General features: G+C 32.2%; 2 protein-coding genes and 1 pseudogene across 3 annotated transcripts in view; 2 read left to right on the top strand and 1 right to left on the bottom strand.

Annotated features, from left to right (window-relative positions):
• LOC127899676 (probable glutathione S-transferase) overlaps positions 1 to 16,203 on the top strand; it is a 68,015-nt pseudogene extending 51,812 nt beyond the window's left edge.
• On the bottom strand, positions 2,860 to 4,567 carry LOC102627921 (probable glutathione S-transferase). The gene is made up of 3 exons (XM_052434087.1): positions 4,129 to 4,567; positions 2,975 to 3,154; positions 2,860 to 2,883 (listed from the first exon to the last, which is right to left on the bottom strand). Exons 1-3 carry the CDS (start codon positions 4,438 to 4,440, stop codon positions 2,860 to 2,862), a joined length of 516 nt encoding a protein of 171 aa, XP_052290047.1. The 5' UTR covers positions 4,441 to 4,567.
• LOC102631450 (protein DETOXIFICATION 12-like) overlaps positions 5,108 to 16,998 on the top strand; it is a 40,436-nt gene continuing 28,545 nt past the window's right edge. Inside the window, exons 1-6 of one of the 2 annotated variants that reach the window (XR_008051588.1) lie at positions 5,108 to 5,661; positions 5,758 to 5,844; positions 5,971 to 6,027; positions 6,107 to 6,345; positions 6,444 to 6,649; positions 7,023 to 7,288. Coding sequence is in view for 1 of the 2 variants with exons in the window: in XM_052433207.1 (XP_052289167.1) it covers positions 5,123 to 5,661; positions 5,758 to 5,844; positions 5,971 to 6,027; positions 6,107 to 6,345; positions 6,444 to 6,649; positions 7,023 to 7,091 (1,197 nt within the window). In the remaining variant the exon portion in view is untranslated. Of the gene's footprint in view, positions 5,662 to 5,757; positions 5,845 to 5,970; positions 6,028 to 6,106; positions 6,346 to 6,443; positions 6,650 to 7,022; positions 7,408 to 16,998 lie in introns of those variants that run through there. The other variant, XM_052433207.1, reaches the window with a different exon arrangement.

Raw genomic sequence — 16,998 nt, 5'->3', positions numbered from 1 at the left:
GTTCAACAAGCATCGACTTCTTATAAAAATCCAGCTCACCTTTTGTTACTCAAAGGTAAGGGTGTTGCCTCTAGTATTGATACTAATCGTAATGAATTACAAAGATATTGTTATGCCAATCTTGAAGATTTAGCAACTCCTTCACAATTTCAAAATTTTGATATTTTAGATTTTTGGATGGGTAAGATATCTTTTTTCCCTATATTATCCATTATGGCCCGTGATCTACTAACCCCTCCAGCTTCAACTGTAGCATCAGAATCAGCTTTTAGTATAGGTGGCAGAATTCTAGATGAACATCGGTCAAGATTGTCATCAGAGACATTAGACTCTTTGTTGTGTTTGAAAGATTGGGAAGATGCTGAACGCCGAGTGCAACAAGATTGGCAAAATGCTTTAATTAAACAAATTGAGAGTTTGAATGTTGATCAAGATGAAGTGGATCCAGATTATGCAGAGTACTGAACATTGAAGCCACTTCCAAATACTAGAAAATTTTTTTTCTTGTAACTTTTTGATACAATTTTTATTAGTGAGAAGGTTGTAAATTTGCAAATGATAGATGGTCCAGTAGGTGCCAACCTAGTTGGGATGTACTGTTAACTGTAGTGATGCAAATTACACCTAATTTTATTTGAATTACTAATATTATAATTGTACTTTAACTTCATTTAATGAAAATGTAATTTTTATTTATCATAATTTTTCTTGTGTATAAAATGGAAAATATTTCATTCACAAATGAAACGTATCTCTATTAAATATTAACTAAGTTATGATTTAATATTAATATGAAAAATATTTCATATAAAAAATATTTTATTATTAATTTTGTAAAAAAATTTATTTTTTATTTATAATTTATAAATTTATTATATTTATAATCTTATTTATTAAAATCATGATATTTAGTTATTTACTTATTCATTTAATAAATTATAAACATAAATAAATAATTAAATAAATATCATAAATAACATTATTCATTTAATAAATATCATAAATAAAATTATGATATTTATAATTTTATTTATTAAAATCATGATATTTGCTTATTCATTTAATAAATTATAAACATAAAAGATTAGAATATTTATTTAAACTAAGATTTAATAATTTAAATTAATTTTTAAAAGTCTATGCTAAAAAATATATTAAAACATTTAATTTCAAGATATTGTACTTTAATTTCATAACATTTTATATTTACTTTTTGTTAAAAAAAATTACTTAGATATATTTTGGCCCAAGTGCTATTAATGGCTCACGGGCCGCGTGCTAGCCCACTAATGAACTGTGCTTATTACGTGCTTTTTCGCGTGCCGTGCTTTGGCCCATCTCTAATCGTGCCGTGCTTTAAGGCCCGTGTGCCTAAAATTCTAGGCCCGACACGGCCCACATGCATGCCGTGCCGTGCCTCGTGCCTCACCGAAACGTGCTCGTGTCGTGCCGTGCCACGTGCCGCCCGGCCCATTGGCCATCTTTAAGTGCATGGAGTGAAGTCAATGAGAGGGCTATTAAATCTTGTTGCACTTGAATTTTGAATGGATCTTCTTGGTGGTTGAAGGTTTTTATTCTAGCTTATGAGATTCTATGCTTTAAAATCCTTGCCTCTCAAATGTTGATTAACTTAAATTCTTGAGGCATGCTTGCTTAAAATTGTTTTTGGATGAGTTGAGATGAGAATTGAGTGGAAATTTGGGATTAGTCTTGAGTTATATGCTTGAGGACAAGCATCATCTTGGTGTGGGGGAATTTGTTAGAGTGCAATTTATACACTAGTTTTGCATTGTTTACTTCCCTTAATATCAATGTTTTGCACTTAATAATAGTGATTTACTTGTGTTTTACTTTTGTAGGTGCAATTCTATTGATTTGTGATAAAAATGAGCTATAAGATGATGTTTAAAGATGATTGTTCTCTTGGAGAAATTTAGAGCGTCAGAAGAACTTTGTTGATAAGGCGTGGGCGCGTGCTGTCAACTGCGGACTTGCAGTTTTTAGTTTAACGTGTTTTGTATTTTTGGTTATTTTTGTAATTACGAATTTAATATTTTAGATATTAGTATTTTATTTTAAATAGAACTCTAAAAGAGAAGAGAGAAAGAGTATTTAAGGGAGGAATCTATTGTGAAAACGGAGAGATTGGGGGAAAAAGAAAGAAACCCTAGATCTAAACTTTTCTCTTCTCTCTATGAAGAGCTAAACTTATTTTTCTGGTTGAAGGTTAATAAAGCTTTGATTCATCAATACTGCGAGATCTTTCTTATGCTTTCATTGTTTTATTACTTTTTAGGTATTTGTTTATTTTCTGAATTATAATCATGATTATGTTTGTTAATTAGATAATTGACCACTATTTAAATATCAACTTAATCTATTGTCAATTAAATGATTCATCGTATGAAGATTTTAATGTTTGTGACAAATAACATAGCAGAGAGTTGTGTTGTGAGAATAAACAATTTAATTTAAATGAACTATCGTATATGTTTGTTGATTAGGATTTGGGTCTCTCTGGTTTTTCAGGCTGTCAATTGATTAAATCCTATGATCGTATCTAGGGTTGTCTATTGATTAGGGAAATAACCAATGGTCGTACCTTGGTTATCGACTAGTTAATGAGAGATTGACTATTAGAGGGTCTCAGTAGCTATAATCTGTCTATTAATAAGTAATAATAATTTATATTTGAATCAATGATCAGTAGTCGAATTAAGCTGAGTTAATTCCTTTAACCAGAGCTTTCTCCAATTTAAATTACAACTTTAATTTGCATTCTTGTTATTTTAATTTGATTTTTATTATTGTCAACAAAACCCCCATTTTATGTTTTACGTTTCAAAAGGATTTAAATAATTACCGATCTCTGTAGACACAACTCTGCTCAATCACTATACAATTTATTTAGAGTAAATATTTATTTTTGTTGGCTTCGACAACCATCATTCACTCCCATTACATCTTCAAGGACCTGCAGCCAATAAGCAATGGCTCCAAATGCTAGGTTCGCTAAGCCAATATCGTCTCCATTGAAAAATTTCTTCTCTCCTGGGCCATGTTTTTCAACGGTTTGAAGCATTTCCAAGGCTGCCTTCATTGCATTCTCCAGGTCTTGTCCAGTGCTGAAAAACATTTTCCAAACAGCTACTCCCTGCCACAAGATTTTATATCTAATTCTTATCACCACATGATTAACAATATAAACGAGGTAAAAAGAAATTAGATAATAGGTACACACGCATCAAAGTATCTTTCAAAGCCTAGACGTTTCAAACTGTCAAAGTATCTAGAAGAGTTTACCCACTAATTTTTAGACTAATTTATTATAACTTTTAGAGCTTATTCAAGTAGAATTTTTGTTAGTAAAATTTAATTGTTAATGAAAATTTTCATTAATTTTTTTAAATAACTTTAATAGACAAGTTTATAAAGTAAAGTTATGAAATAAATAAATAAAATAATATTATAAAATAAATGATGAACATTTTAAACTATTTAACTTTTTAAAAAATCCTCAAACTTCTATTTCCAAAAAATTAAATTTAAATTTTTACTAGTATAGGTAAAAGAATTTATTTAACCCCAAAAGTTCTTCTAAAAATAAAACTAAACAATAATAAAAATTTGAAATGAGATTTTTTGATTAAATAAACACTTATTAGTAATAAATAAGTCATATCAAACAAATACTTAATGATATAAAAGGAAAAATATTAAAAAAAAAATCCTCTTATTGTTTTAGTAAATTATAATTTTGCTTTCATGTTTCGAAAGTCCTCAAAATTCCCCCTATCGCTAAAACAATTATATTTTAATATTTTACCCTTGATGCAGTAAAATCCACGATTAATTAAGAAAAATTTCTAAAGGTAAAAAATTTAAAGTAATTAACCGAATTTTTTTGATAATTTTCTCTAATGTAAAATAAAAGGTTCATTGAGCTTAGTCGGCCGTGAATGCATTTTGCACATGCGAGGACATTAGTTTGAGCATTAATAGTAGATAAAAATTAATGTTTAGGGAGTCATGTTTCTCATATACAATGAAAAATTAAAGTATATAAAGAAACCCGACAAGATTAATTAAATTTATAAACGTGTTAGCAAGAAAAGTTGTGATGCGAACCTTGTCTTCGGCAAATTTAATCCAAAAACGAGCTTGAGCTCTATCATAAGGATCACTTGGCATCAACGAGGGATTGTGTGGCCACATCTCTTCAATGTATTCGAGAATAACCATGGACTCGAAAACTGGTTTTTCGCCATGAACGAGCACTGGTATCATCTTGTGAACTGGGTTATACTTCAAAAGCGAAGCACTTTTGTTGTAGAGATCTTCTTCAATGTATTCATACGGGATGCCTTTCAATTTCAGAGCCCATACTACCTTGTTGCTAAATGGACTCGCCCATCCCCCGTGGAGCTTCACTTCAGCCATGTGTCTGAGATCGAATTTGAATATGTGTGTGGTTGTTTTGCTTAGCTGATGAGTTATTGCATACGTACATCTGAATTTATAATGATTAATATTGGAATATCGAGTGCGCTTGCTTGAGCAGGGAGCTTCATATCTCCAATTTATTTAATAAAACGATTCAATTAAGTTGAATTCAATGAACTAATGCTGCGACATTTTAACAATTCTGTTATATATTCAACGAGAAGAGGTATCGTATTTGACGGGAATCTCTTGAAACAGTGCTGAATTAACAAGTAACCAATGGTGGCTGTCACTTTATCACAGTATTTGCTTCAAGTTTTTTCCATGATGATGGTTGGTCATCTTGGTCAACTTGCTCTTTCTAGCACCGCCATGGCCATCTCTCTAGCTAGCGTCGCGTCCTTGTAAGTTCTATAATCCATATATAGTTATTTACAATATCAAGATCATGACACAAGCTTGTTTGTTCTTTCTTTTGATAGGTATTTGCATCATTGCATGTGGGATTTAAACAAACAGATATGCCAAATTTCGGATGTTAAAAAACGTGCAATTAACTAATACCCTGTTTGTAAAAATGCCATTAATTTTTAAAGGACTTGATTTACTCGTTTTTAAAAAAAAAAAAAATTCTACAGCTAACTTGAATTGTGTAATATTTTCTTTGAAACAGTTAGGAATGGCAAGTGCTCTGGAAACATTATGTGGGCAAGCATATGGAGCTCAGCAATATCAAAGAATTGGAACTCAAATTTACACTGCAATATTTTGTTTATTCTTAGTATGTTTTCCGCTTTCCTTTCTATGGATTTACATGGGAAGGCTGCTAGTTTTGGTAGGCCAAGACCCCCAGATTTCACATGAAGTAGGCAAGTTTATAATCTGGCTTCTTCCAGCTCTGTTTGCTTATGCAGCAATGCAGGCGCTTATTCGATATTTTCAGTCTCAAAGTTTGATCATTCCCATGTTCTTAAGCTCCTATGCCGCTCTTTTTTTGCATATTCCCATCTGTTGGGGTTTGGTATTCAAGTCTGGACTAGGAAACCTTGGAGGAGCATTGGCAATTGGTATATCGTATTGGTTGAATGTAACTTTCTTGGCAATTTACATGAAGTTCTCCACTGCTTGTGCAGAATCCAGGGCTCCAATTTCAATGGAGTTGTTCCGAGGAATTGGAGAGTTCTTCCACTTTGCTATCCCTCCTGCAGTAATGGTTTGGTATGTTAGTTATCTTCTGGAGCTTCATTTTCCCTTCTCATAGACATCGTAGACACGTCATAAATTTTCATGCTTCTTTTGTTTATAATTTTGCAGCCTAGAATGGTGGTCATTTGAATTGCTCATTTTAATGTCAGGGCTGCTGCCTAATCCACAGCTTGAAACTTCAGTCCTATCTGTATGGTATGTTGACATAGACTTTGTATGTGAAAGTTCTATACAGAGAAGCACCTACCAAAGGAAATAGATTTTTTTTCTTTTTTTCTTTTTTTTCCCGACTGCTCATTATTTGTCAACTTCTCTGGGCAGTCTCAGTACTATTCAAACCCTCTCTGCAATCCCATATGGACTTGGTGCTGCAGCGAGGTTTGTTCATAACAATCACTTAAATAATAATTGTTTTATATCAACTAATTAGCAGATTAACCATTATTTCCTTCTATAGTACTAGAGTTTCAAATGAACTAGGAGCTGGGAATGTGCAAAGAGCCCGTGTAGCTGTCTATGCTGTGGTCTTTATGGCAGTCATGGAGACTATCATAGTAAGTGCATCTCTCTTTGCCAGCCGGCATGTTTTTGGTTATGTTTTCAGCAATGAGGGACAAGTTGTGGATTATGTCACAACCATGGCTCCTCTGGTTTGTTTGTCTGTCATCATGGATAGCTTACAAGGACTCTTTTCAGGTTAAATTAACTTCTTCAACTCTGTCAATTGCTAAATAGTTCTCTTTAAGTGGAAATAAAATTTTTCAGGTTTCTAAATTCTTTTTATTATTTTTAAGGTGTTGCAAGAGGATGTGGGTGGCAGAATATAGCTGCTTTTGTGAATCTTGGGGCTTATTATTTGTGTGGAGTCCCAACTGCTGCCATTTTGGGTTTCTGGTTAAAGTTTAGAGGAAGGGGCCTATGGATTGGGAAACAAGCTGGTGCTTTTACACAAACACTTCTGCTTGGCATCATAACAACATTTACAGATTGGGAAAAACAGGTCTGTTTCTCAACATTTAATCCCTTAAAAATTAGAGAAGCTTATTGGACTATATATGTAAATATGTAGCAATTTTTTTTTCCCAATACGTATCTGATACCTTTTGACTGAAAGTTCAAGATTAAAATCACTCAGCTTGATCTGAAATGGTTAGTATTATCATCTTCTGCAGAAATGGTTTTGCTCATTGAGAAAATGATATTCAATAACACAAATGCAAACTCATTTGAAAATTTTGCCATTGAGAAAATGATATTCAATAACAGACATGCAAACTCATTTGAAAATTTGCTTTTTTGCAAGAATTATAACCATTTTCTAGTTTGTTAATTGTTGCATCTTCTGTGTTTCTAAGGGGTTTCTCATGTTGCAGGCAAGTAAAGCAAGGAAAAGATTATCAAAGGGAAGATCTTTAGAAGAAAATAGAATAGTTTGTGAGTGAGCAGAGTCAATCAATGAGCTGATATATACATTTTCCAGTTGAAAGAGATAATCATTGCTTGAGAAAATGAGCTGATCATATGTCAATTGATGGCCAAGAAGGTTCCCCAATCTGATCTACGGAGCATGGCATTTCATAAAACTCTGTTTCTAGAGAAAAAAAAAAAAATTAACAGCTTCTTAGGATTGGAGCATCAGGTGACTTAGTATTTCCAGTATGAATGAATTATAAGATAGATGATGCTGCAAAAATGAATAGAGATAAAATTAAGCAAGAGAAAATGTTTGAATGTTATTATTGAAACCTTTTCCAGTGATTGTAGAGATAATTTTCTTTGTATTGAAACTTTCAGCATCTGAAAGATAAGGAAAATATTAAAAGAAAAAAGAAAATTCTTAAATCTTTTCCATGTCACTCCAGCAAAGTTGAATTGTGATTCTAAACCCTACACCAAAGTGTAAGGTGGCCTGTGGCCTATAGGTAATACACAATTTGACAACCCCATATATTTAGTAATCTAGGTGGATGCCATTAATTTTTTTTAAAAATTTTTGTTCATTTTTAATGCAAACAACGCCTCTTTCATTGAGACATTGGAATATATAAAGATTTGTATACTGATTTTGGACCATAATTCACAAATAATGCGGCGCATATCTTTCTTTCAGTACTTCTTCAGGAGGATAAGATACAGACATTGTTGTCTTTTTACCTGAAGCAAGTGCATGCGCATGAATTGTTGTTGTCTGTTAATCTGCTGCCACTTTGCTGCCAAAAAACTTGAAAAATAAACCAGGAAAATTTTCAATAAGCAAAGCCAAACAACTAACCCCTGTTTTAAGTTATTTTCCTAAGAAAACTTTTAAACACTCAAATAAAGCACATAAGTAAAGTATTTCTGTCACATTAGCTTTCGAGTGAGGTTTGATTTACATTTATATCATATATACCAAGTGTTTTTTATTCTTTTAATTAATGTATATCACAGCTTGGAAATTCTAAAAATTAATCATGCTTAATCTTGAGCAACAATATCTGTAATCATCATACGAGGTCAAAAGTGAGGAAAAAAAAGGAAAAGAAAAAGGAAAGAGTTAGTTTTATGTATAAAAGTGAAAGGATCTGTTATAGACTATTTCTGTTGCATGGTTTTCGGAGGCATAGCATTGTCCACAGCATTTGGGCTTTGCTTCTGATTCAATGGCATTTAGAATTTGGTTTCATCTGAGATCATATATAGCTTGATCCTGATATCTTCCATTTTGGAGGGATTCAGTTAAATTGAAGAAGTTTGATGTTCCAGTTCAAATTGGGATTGCTGCAGATAATATATATAATTCTGTAGAGGTTTTCTAATTTTTATTTTTAGTAATGTATTCATGTCCTGTCATTCTTCTTTCTGCTTAAATCCAATTGCCCATGTTGGAATTTCTTTTCAGCTTTTGTATTCTTTTTCCTTTTTGTTCAATAATGCTATAGACGATGCTCTACCATTTAAAAGATATAAATAACAAATTTTATAAATTTTTACTTCGTCAAGGTGTGAAACCTTATAAAATTTATAAATTTAACTTATGAACAGAGAAGCATAAAAAAAATGTTTGGAGTTGCTTAATACCATAGAAACAAAAGCAGAAAGATATGTTCAAGAACAAAACCCAAAATTTTCATCAAGTGGAGGATCGATCATGCCAGCATAATAACATAATTACATAATGCTCGAAGAGCATGCATGACTTTCTCAAAAAATAATATCACTTAAATGATCAAAAAACAGAAATAATTAATTGATTATCCATATATATAAACAAGCCTAGCTCTCAATGTGAAATATATTAAAACAGCAACTATAAGATTTTCGGTGATGATATTTCCACCCCATAAATTTTATAAACCCACCCATTTTTTAAAAAAATTATTATAATAAGTTCACATTATTTTTTAAAACATTTAAATTAAGAAGAAATTAAAAAATTAATCAATTAAATCTATATTCATTTCTTCTTCTTTTTTTAACTATGTTTCTTTATTATATTTCATCAATAAGGTTGCTTTAACATAAATTAATATGACTATTTTACCGTTATAAGGTAAAAGTACCAAAATATCACTTTAATAAAATTTTATGCAATTTTTTTTATATTTTAATGATATATAAGTAATTGTTAGTACAATTATTATTACTCCACTAAACTAACAAAATATAATTAGGATAGGGATGGCAAAAATCCCCACGGGGACGGGTACCCTCGGGGATTTTTCCCATTCGGGGAGGGTACGGGGATAATTTTATACCCAATTTTTTATTCGGGGAGGGGACGGGGAAAATTTTTTACCCAATTTTTTATTCGGGGAGGGGATGGGGATGAGGTGGAATCCCCATCCCCTACCCATTTCCCCATTTTAATTTTTAATTTTAATTTTATTTTTAAAATTACTAATAAATAAATAACAAAATTATAAATATTGTTAAAAATAATAAATATCAAAATATTTATATTATTAAATGCTAATAGGTATCCTACATTAGCTCGAATTGCTAGAGATATTTTGGCAATTCCAATTATAACAGTTGGTTCTGAATCAACTTTTAGCACCGGTGGTAGAGTTGTGAGCTCACACCATAACAAACTTCATCCAAGCACATTGGAGGTCTTAATGTGCTGTCAAAGTTGGTTACGAGCTTACAATAGTAGTATGAGTTTATTTTACATTATAATTATATTATATAATTATTAATATTTGCACTTATAAGTTACTTTACTTATATCATTTTCATTGTTTTAGGTTTGAAATCTGAGGCTATCTCTCAATTTGCCACATTTCTCGAGGAAGAATAGGAGGAGCAGGACGAGCAGGAGGTAAATAGTTTTATTAAAAATATTAATTAAGTATCTACATTTATTTCATTTATTTTATTGCCGATATAAAAATAATTTTTTTTCTTTTTATTGTAGGATTATGAAGATTGAGTCATTGACAAAGATAATTATTTTAATAATTTATATTTTGAATGTGACTTTGTAATGGATCAATATTAATGTAAGATATGTTTTGAACTTTATTTTTATCTGAATTTTTTATTTTAATATGATTAATTTAAAATTGAAAATAAAAAAATTTATTAGACTATTAGTTATTCGGGGACCGGGGACCCTCGGGGATCCCCTGTTATTATTCGGGGAGGGGATGGGGATTCTTTCAAATAATTCTGACGGGGACGGGGAGGGGACGGGGACATACCAAAATATCGGGGATGGGTATGGGGAGATTGGTCCCCTCCCCTCCCCTCCCCATTGCCATCCCTAAATTAGGACATGTGGTGGAATGAAAATAATTAAATTTTATATAAAAACCTACGCAATTAGTTACAATAAAAAATAAATAAATATATATATATATATAGTAATTTGGTTATTTTATATTATAAGGGTAAAATAGTCAAATTAAATTTATCTTGGGGCAACCTTCAAAAGTTAAAGATTGTTAAAAGCTGAAGGCCAAAAAAAAAATTGATTTAATTAATTAATTATTCAAAGCTTTTATTAATTTGTAATTTTATAAAATAATGTAAATTTATTGTAATTATTTTATGGAGGTGGAGGGGGTTTATAAAAATAGTGGGGTGGAAATATTCACACCCTTCAATTAATAGTTAGGATAATTTTTAGATACTTCCCCTAATGTTTGGCTTTGCTACACTTTTAGATCATTTTGAGAGAGAATGTATCTATATATTGACAAGAGTGATGATACAACTACAAATTTTTATACAAACGTATCTTGTATAAATTGATTTGTCATTAATTCATTAATTGAATAAAAATATATCATGTGGGCCAAAAGATATTTAATTCAAATAATTTTATTATATCACATTAATTTATATAAAATAAATTTGTATAAAAATTTATAACTATATTATTATCCTATTGATAATATACACCTTGGCCGTGTATAAGGGTTAGGCACTGATTAAGTAGTTGCAGTTTTTTTTTTTTTAAATCTTACAAAAGCTATTATACTGTAACTAATAAGCTAGTGAAACCCGAGGGGATAGTAACCCATTTTCATTGTCAATGCCTAGCTTCATTTCTTTTTTTTTCTTTTTTTTCTCACTTGATGAGTGCTTAGCTTCATGTCGAAGGTCGTGACACCAACTGATTTTAGCAAAAGCAGAGATACTTTGTGATGCAGTAAGCTAACAAGTTTCTGAAATCAACTATGTTTTGAACCAAATTTCGGCGACGACCAGCAGCTGAAAAGCCGGTGATTAAAGGGCACAGTAGGTGCGTAATTCTATCAAAGCTTAAAACTGAAGTTAGGTTTTATTATTTTCTTGCATTTTGTTGAAATTGCTGTTAGTTAGGTGCTTTATTCTTTGTTCCCATTAATTGAGAAAAATGTTTAGGGTTTATAGAAATTGAAGTAACGACCGAATATATTTGAATTGATTTTTGAGTTGATAGTCACTCGAAATGTTGTGTAAACCATGAAAATGATTTATTTTTTGATGATTTTGGACTGTGGGGGTTTTTTTTTTTTTGAATTACATGAGACTAATGCTCAGATTACAACTCATATTATATGAGATTTACAACTGATATTTACAATCAGACAATTACTGGGCCTAATTTACATTAATTCTTATATAGCATTGCTCAGATTTTACCCTCTCTAATATTCGAGGGGTGTCTACTCCACTCACATTTCGAAAGGGAGAAGACTGACTTCACTTAATAATTAAGGAAGGAAATAAACCCCTACATGCGTCGCGGGGGCTCGAACCGCTGCGCTCACAGTTGTGAGTACAGGGTCCTGGCCACTGGGCTAAAGCCCAGTTGGTTGACTGTGGGTTTTGAATGCTTACTGAAATTTGCTTGATATGTTCTTTAAATTGAGAAAAATCCAAGCTTCTTCTAAGAATACAGAGGTGTTGCTGAGAAAATGCTTATGGTGTTGTTTTGTTTCTTTTTTTATTTTACAAGTGGGCAGTTCATGAACCAGTACAGTTGAGAAAGTGTCTTTTGGGACATTCATTTTAATACACAGATTAACAGATTTAATTACATAAACACAAGACTTCATTTGTTTATCCAAGTAGTACTTCTGATGCTTTCGTATAATGAATGCCAAAGAGATGACATTTGCAAAAAGGCCATTTGAATGTACCAATTGCTATCCTTGTAAACCTCTATTGTGATTCTGTTATCATTATATGTTTAATGATCTGATGATTTCGAGATATCAAGATGAGTTTATGGTAGTACATGTTCATTTAGCTACTTTAGGTACTAATACATGCATTTATTGTATAATGCCTACTTAGCAGCCATAACTACACTCATTGTTGAAGCTACAGCAACACAAATGAGAAAAAACATGCTGAGGAACAACATTGTCTTTATATCATTGCATTTTACTCCATTTTGTTGTGCTTTTTGCATCAGTGACTTCAAATCCATCATATCCTTTTGCATACTCATCAGCAGTTCATAATTTGCTTGACATGTTCCTAAACCATCAAATATAACACCTCGATCGATATCATTTGAGGATGGCATCCAAAACTTGAAATAGCCACAACCATTTTTGCTATCCATACAGCAATAACATAGCTTGTTTGGGTTGTCATCTGATTGCGCTACCTTCATAGTAGCTCTTTTGTAGCATTTACAAATCTTGTTTGAAAATCGAATGAATTTAAAATATTATCATTTATTGTTTTTTTGTAGCATTTACTAATCTTCTGATATTCAGTATTGTTTTTATATAAATTAATTTAAAATATTATCATTTCTTTATCTTATTATGTGATTTTACACTATCAAATTATTTGTTTTAAGGGGCATTTTGGTCTTTTCAACACTCATTTGAGTTTTGTCTTATTATAAGAATATGTAATGTCAACAGCAATTATCATAAGAGTATAATGGCCTTTTCACTGCTCTACAAACCCCCCCCCCCAACCCCGCGGCCAAAAACAATTTCGCCCCAAATATAAAGATCATCTACCGTGTCCAATAATTTTGGCATTCATTGAAATATGTACTAAAGGGCATTATTGTATATTCACTCAACTACCTAACGAGTGCCTAACCTTTATACATGGCCGGGGAGTATATTGTCAATATATGGATACATTCTCTCTAAGTGTATCTAAGCCAAACCTCAGGGGAGGTTTCTAAAAGTTTTCCTAAATAGTTAATAATTTTGTACAACAGATTCTTGGATACGCCTCAAGTTCACTGATTGTACGTTATGGCTGACTTTCAAGAAATTAAATTCTACATTATGACCCCCAGTGAAACATTGTCGCCGATAAAATTATAAAATATATGTGTAATAGTAGTCAAACCTAAACCTACGTCGTTTAGCAATTTACAAAATGAGAAAGACGACAAAAGCCAGGTGTTGGACCGGCAACGAGCCAACGAGATAAGCTCAAGTTCACTGTGTTTTTTATGAACCCTCTGAAGACCCGAAACTCTGGGTTTGTTTTTTACGTTCCCTAACTGTTTGACTGCATTTTTATTCTTTGCTACGTTCGTTATGAACTGTTCAGGCTAAGTGCTCGACGAAATCCCTAAGTGAGTATGTATAATGGTTTGCTCTTGTATTTATTCTGTTATAGAAGGTTTTGCTTTGGGTGGTTAAATGGAGGAGACTAGACATTGAACTTTATGCACTTGTATGTTTTCAAGTAATTGGTTGTTCAGGGACATGTACTTTGAATTGCTTCATTCATCTTCAGAGATATCATAACATTTTTTGCTTAGTGTGAGTCTTATTGTTGTTAATTTGTCCAAAGTGAAGGCTTTTTTAACTTTTATTTCTTTGATTTATTTATTTATTGTTGTGTCGAAGTTCTGTGTCTCAACTTTTATTTGATAAGTTCTTTCAGACTACTAATTAGAAGAAAAAAATGCTAGAGAGTGAGTATGAGAGGGAATGATGTTTGGGCAAGGGGTGATTGGTTCACTTGGCTCATGAAGAACCCCAACTATAATGGCATGTATCAATTTCGCAGCCTAATTGGCAGGTAAGCTCATTTCTTGATTTCCTTCAATTTTCACTTTCATTTTACTGTTTTCAAGTAGCAGGTAATCTAAATAAAAGTAAAATCAGTAGTGATTTGCTTCAAGTGCATGTGGATAGTATATCACATGTGAGAAGATTGTATTTGTTATATGAAAATCCTTAATAACTTTAATTAAAAAATATATTCTCAAACCTGATCGTGGAATGTACTATTTCTTAATATCTGAGTTTGGATCAACACATTTTTTGCCATGCAATTTGACAAGTTGTCATGTCCTCATTCTGCGCTATTATAAGTTTTGCCAATCTGCATAGGTGTTTTTATAGATTGAGTTAATCTAGTTTCGAGAACATGCCTTACTAAAGGGCGTCGAGTTTCTAAATGAAGGCAAGTGCAACTATAATTATCTATTTCATATCCTCCCTGTTACCTCTAAATTCTTTCAATAACTTGGGGACGTTAATCCTATTAACGACAGCCACATATTATAAGTCGAGAAAACTGATTTTTTGATTATTGAAAAATTAAATTTTTTGTATTATTCTGTTGATGATCTCAGTAACCTACCTGTTGCGGTTGTCTTGTATGGATCATTGTTTCTCTTTTAAGCTGTTATATTGACAATTTTTAGCTCTTATTGCAGATCTTAAAGTCATTGCAAGCACATGCTCCATTGATCTCCATAAATTCAGATACATATGTATAGTTAGCTATTCAAACAACCACACGGGTATTCAACTTCAATATTCAGAAACATGGCTGAAGTGAAGCTTCATGGGGTATGGGCGAGTGCATTTTGTTACAGAGTGATATGGGCTCTGAAATTGAAAGGCATAGCATATGATTACATTGAAGAAGATCTCTCTAACAAAAGTGCTTTGCTTTTGAAGTATAATCCAGTTCACAAGAAGGTCCCAGTGCTTGTTCATGACGAAAAATCCGTTTGCGAGTCCATTGTTATCCTTGAATACATTGAAGAGATGTGGCCATACAATCCCTCCTTGATGCCAAGTGATTATCCTATGATAGAGCTCTGGCTCATTTCTGGATTAAATTTGCCGAAGACAGGGTTCGCTTCAGAACTCTAGCTAATGCGTTTATAAGTTCATTATTTTCATGTTTATTTCTTATTAGAGAAAATGATCAGTATCCCCCATTGTGTGTCAAAATTAATCATTTCTTCTTTTATGTTTTAAAACCTATCAAAATCTCCATTGTTGTTAAAAAAATTCTGTTAACTTTCAACTTTTTGTGTCTTTTACTAATTTACCTCTGGAAAAATTTTTATTATTAAGAAGTTGAAAGTTTATTAGAATTTTTTTAATGGCAGGGGAAATTTTGATGGCTGTTGAAATATGAGGGAGAAAGGAATTGATTTACCAAAACAGCATTGGGGTTTTGTTGTTCATTTACCCTCTGTCATTCGATGTAGTGGTTAACCTTTGGTATAAGGATGCTTGACAAGGGTATTTAGGTCCAAGTCTTTTAGCTCATATGTATTATTAATCATGTGGTGATATTTTGGCAGGGAGCTACTGTTTGGAAAAAGTTTCGTAGCGTACAAGATCAAGAGAATACAATGAAAGAAATCTTGGAAATGCTAAAAACCGTTGAAGAACATGGCTTAGGAGAGAAGAAATTTTTTCATGGAGACAAGATTGGCTTAGTGGACATAGCATTTGCTTCTATTGTTTATTGGTTGCAAATAATTGAAGATGTAGCAAGAGTGAAACTATTTGAATCTCACAAATTCACTAGCTTACACGGCTGGTTTGAAAATTTTAAAAGAGTCCGAGAAATTGAAGAGAACCTTCCTAATCGGGATGAACTGTTGGTTTTTTTCAAACGTCGCCGTGAAAAGTTGGTGGCCTCATCCTCATTGCATTAGCACAAAATTTGTTCATGCAATTGTATTGTTGTCAAGAGGCCGCTCTTTGCTTAGTTTTTTATTGTCTTTTGTGCTCAATTGGGAGGCCGCCGGTTTGCTGGGTACTTTCATATGGATTTGAGTAATAAAAGGGACTTGACTTTATATTTATGAATTATTGCATGTATTTCGTTAATTATTAATGGACTACTAGCGGTTATGTATTGTTTGGAAGGAAGTTTGAATGCTACGATGTACTAATGACTTAATGACATGTGTCAAAAAAAATCAGTTAAGTAAAGTCAACTCGATTGAACGAATGGTAATATAGCTCTCAAAAGTTAGAAATAAGCTTCCTATGGAAAAAGATAGTTTCGGTAATATGTCTAACATTAAAGGGTATTATCGAAACTTAAATTTTAATGGTTAGACCCAGTATGTGAACAGTGTGCCATTATTTTTAGGGTTATATTTTGCTAAGAATAACGAGCCAATAGAACTTTAGAGATTTTTTTCTAGATCTAATTTGTTGAGAGACTTCTTCATCTTCTTCATCCTCTATTTTTAGGGTTTCTTTCTCCATTTTAACACCACCATGGAAAATCTTAACCATCTCATCTCCAAAAGAAACCTCTTCCCTTACTCTTTTCTTGGAAAACTCTCTAATTTGGGCCAGGCACCTAAAATCTTGTGTGTTCTTTATTGTTTATGCTTATTTTCTATTTATTAGGATGATGATAATGCTCAGATCGTATTTCATATATGAGCTCACTAGAGGTATACCACGAGCTCTATTGGGTTCCCCAAATAAGCTCTCTAGTTAAAGCTATCCTTAAATTCGCTAGAGCTACTCCCTAAACTCTCTTGACCTCCGCAAATCAACTCTTGAAACTAAATCCCATGAGCTCCACAAAGCTTACCTCCCAACAGCAGAACATCAAGCTTATCTCAATTCATCTTCCAGATCACCTCAGTTATTTCTTTTGTCCCTAACAGTA

The sequence above is a fragment of the Citrus sinensis genome, chromosome 9, assembly GCF_022201045.2.
Source record: "Citrus sinensis cultivar Valencia sweet orange chromosome 9, DVS_A1.0, whole genome shotgun sequence".
Taxonomy (NCBI): Eukaryota; Viridiplantae; Streptophyta; class Magnoliopsida; order Sapindales; family Rutaceae; genus Citrus; species Citrus sinensis.
Note: the sequence above shows the minus strand (reverse complement) of the source record. Positions and strands in the feature narration are given on the sequence as shown.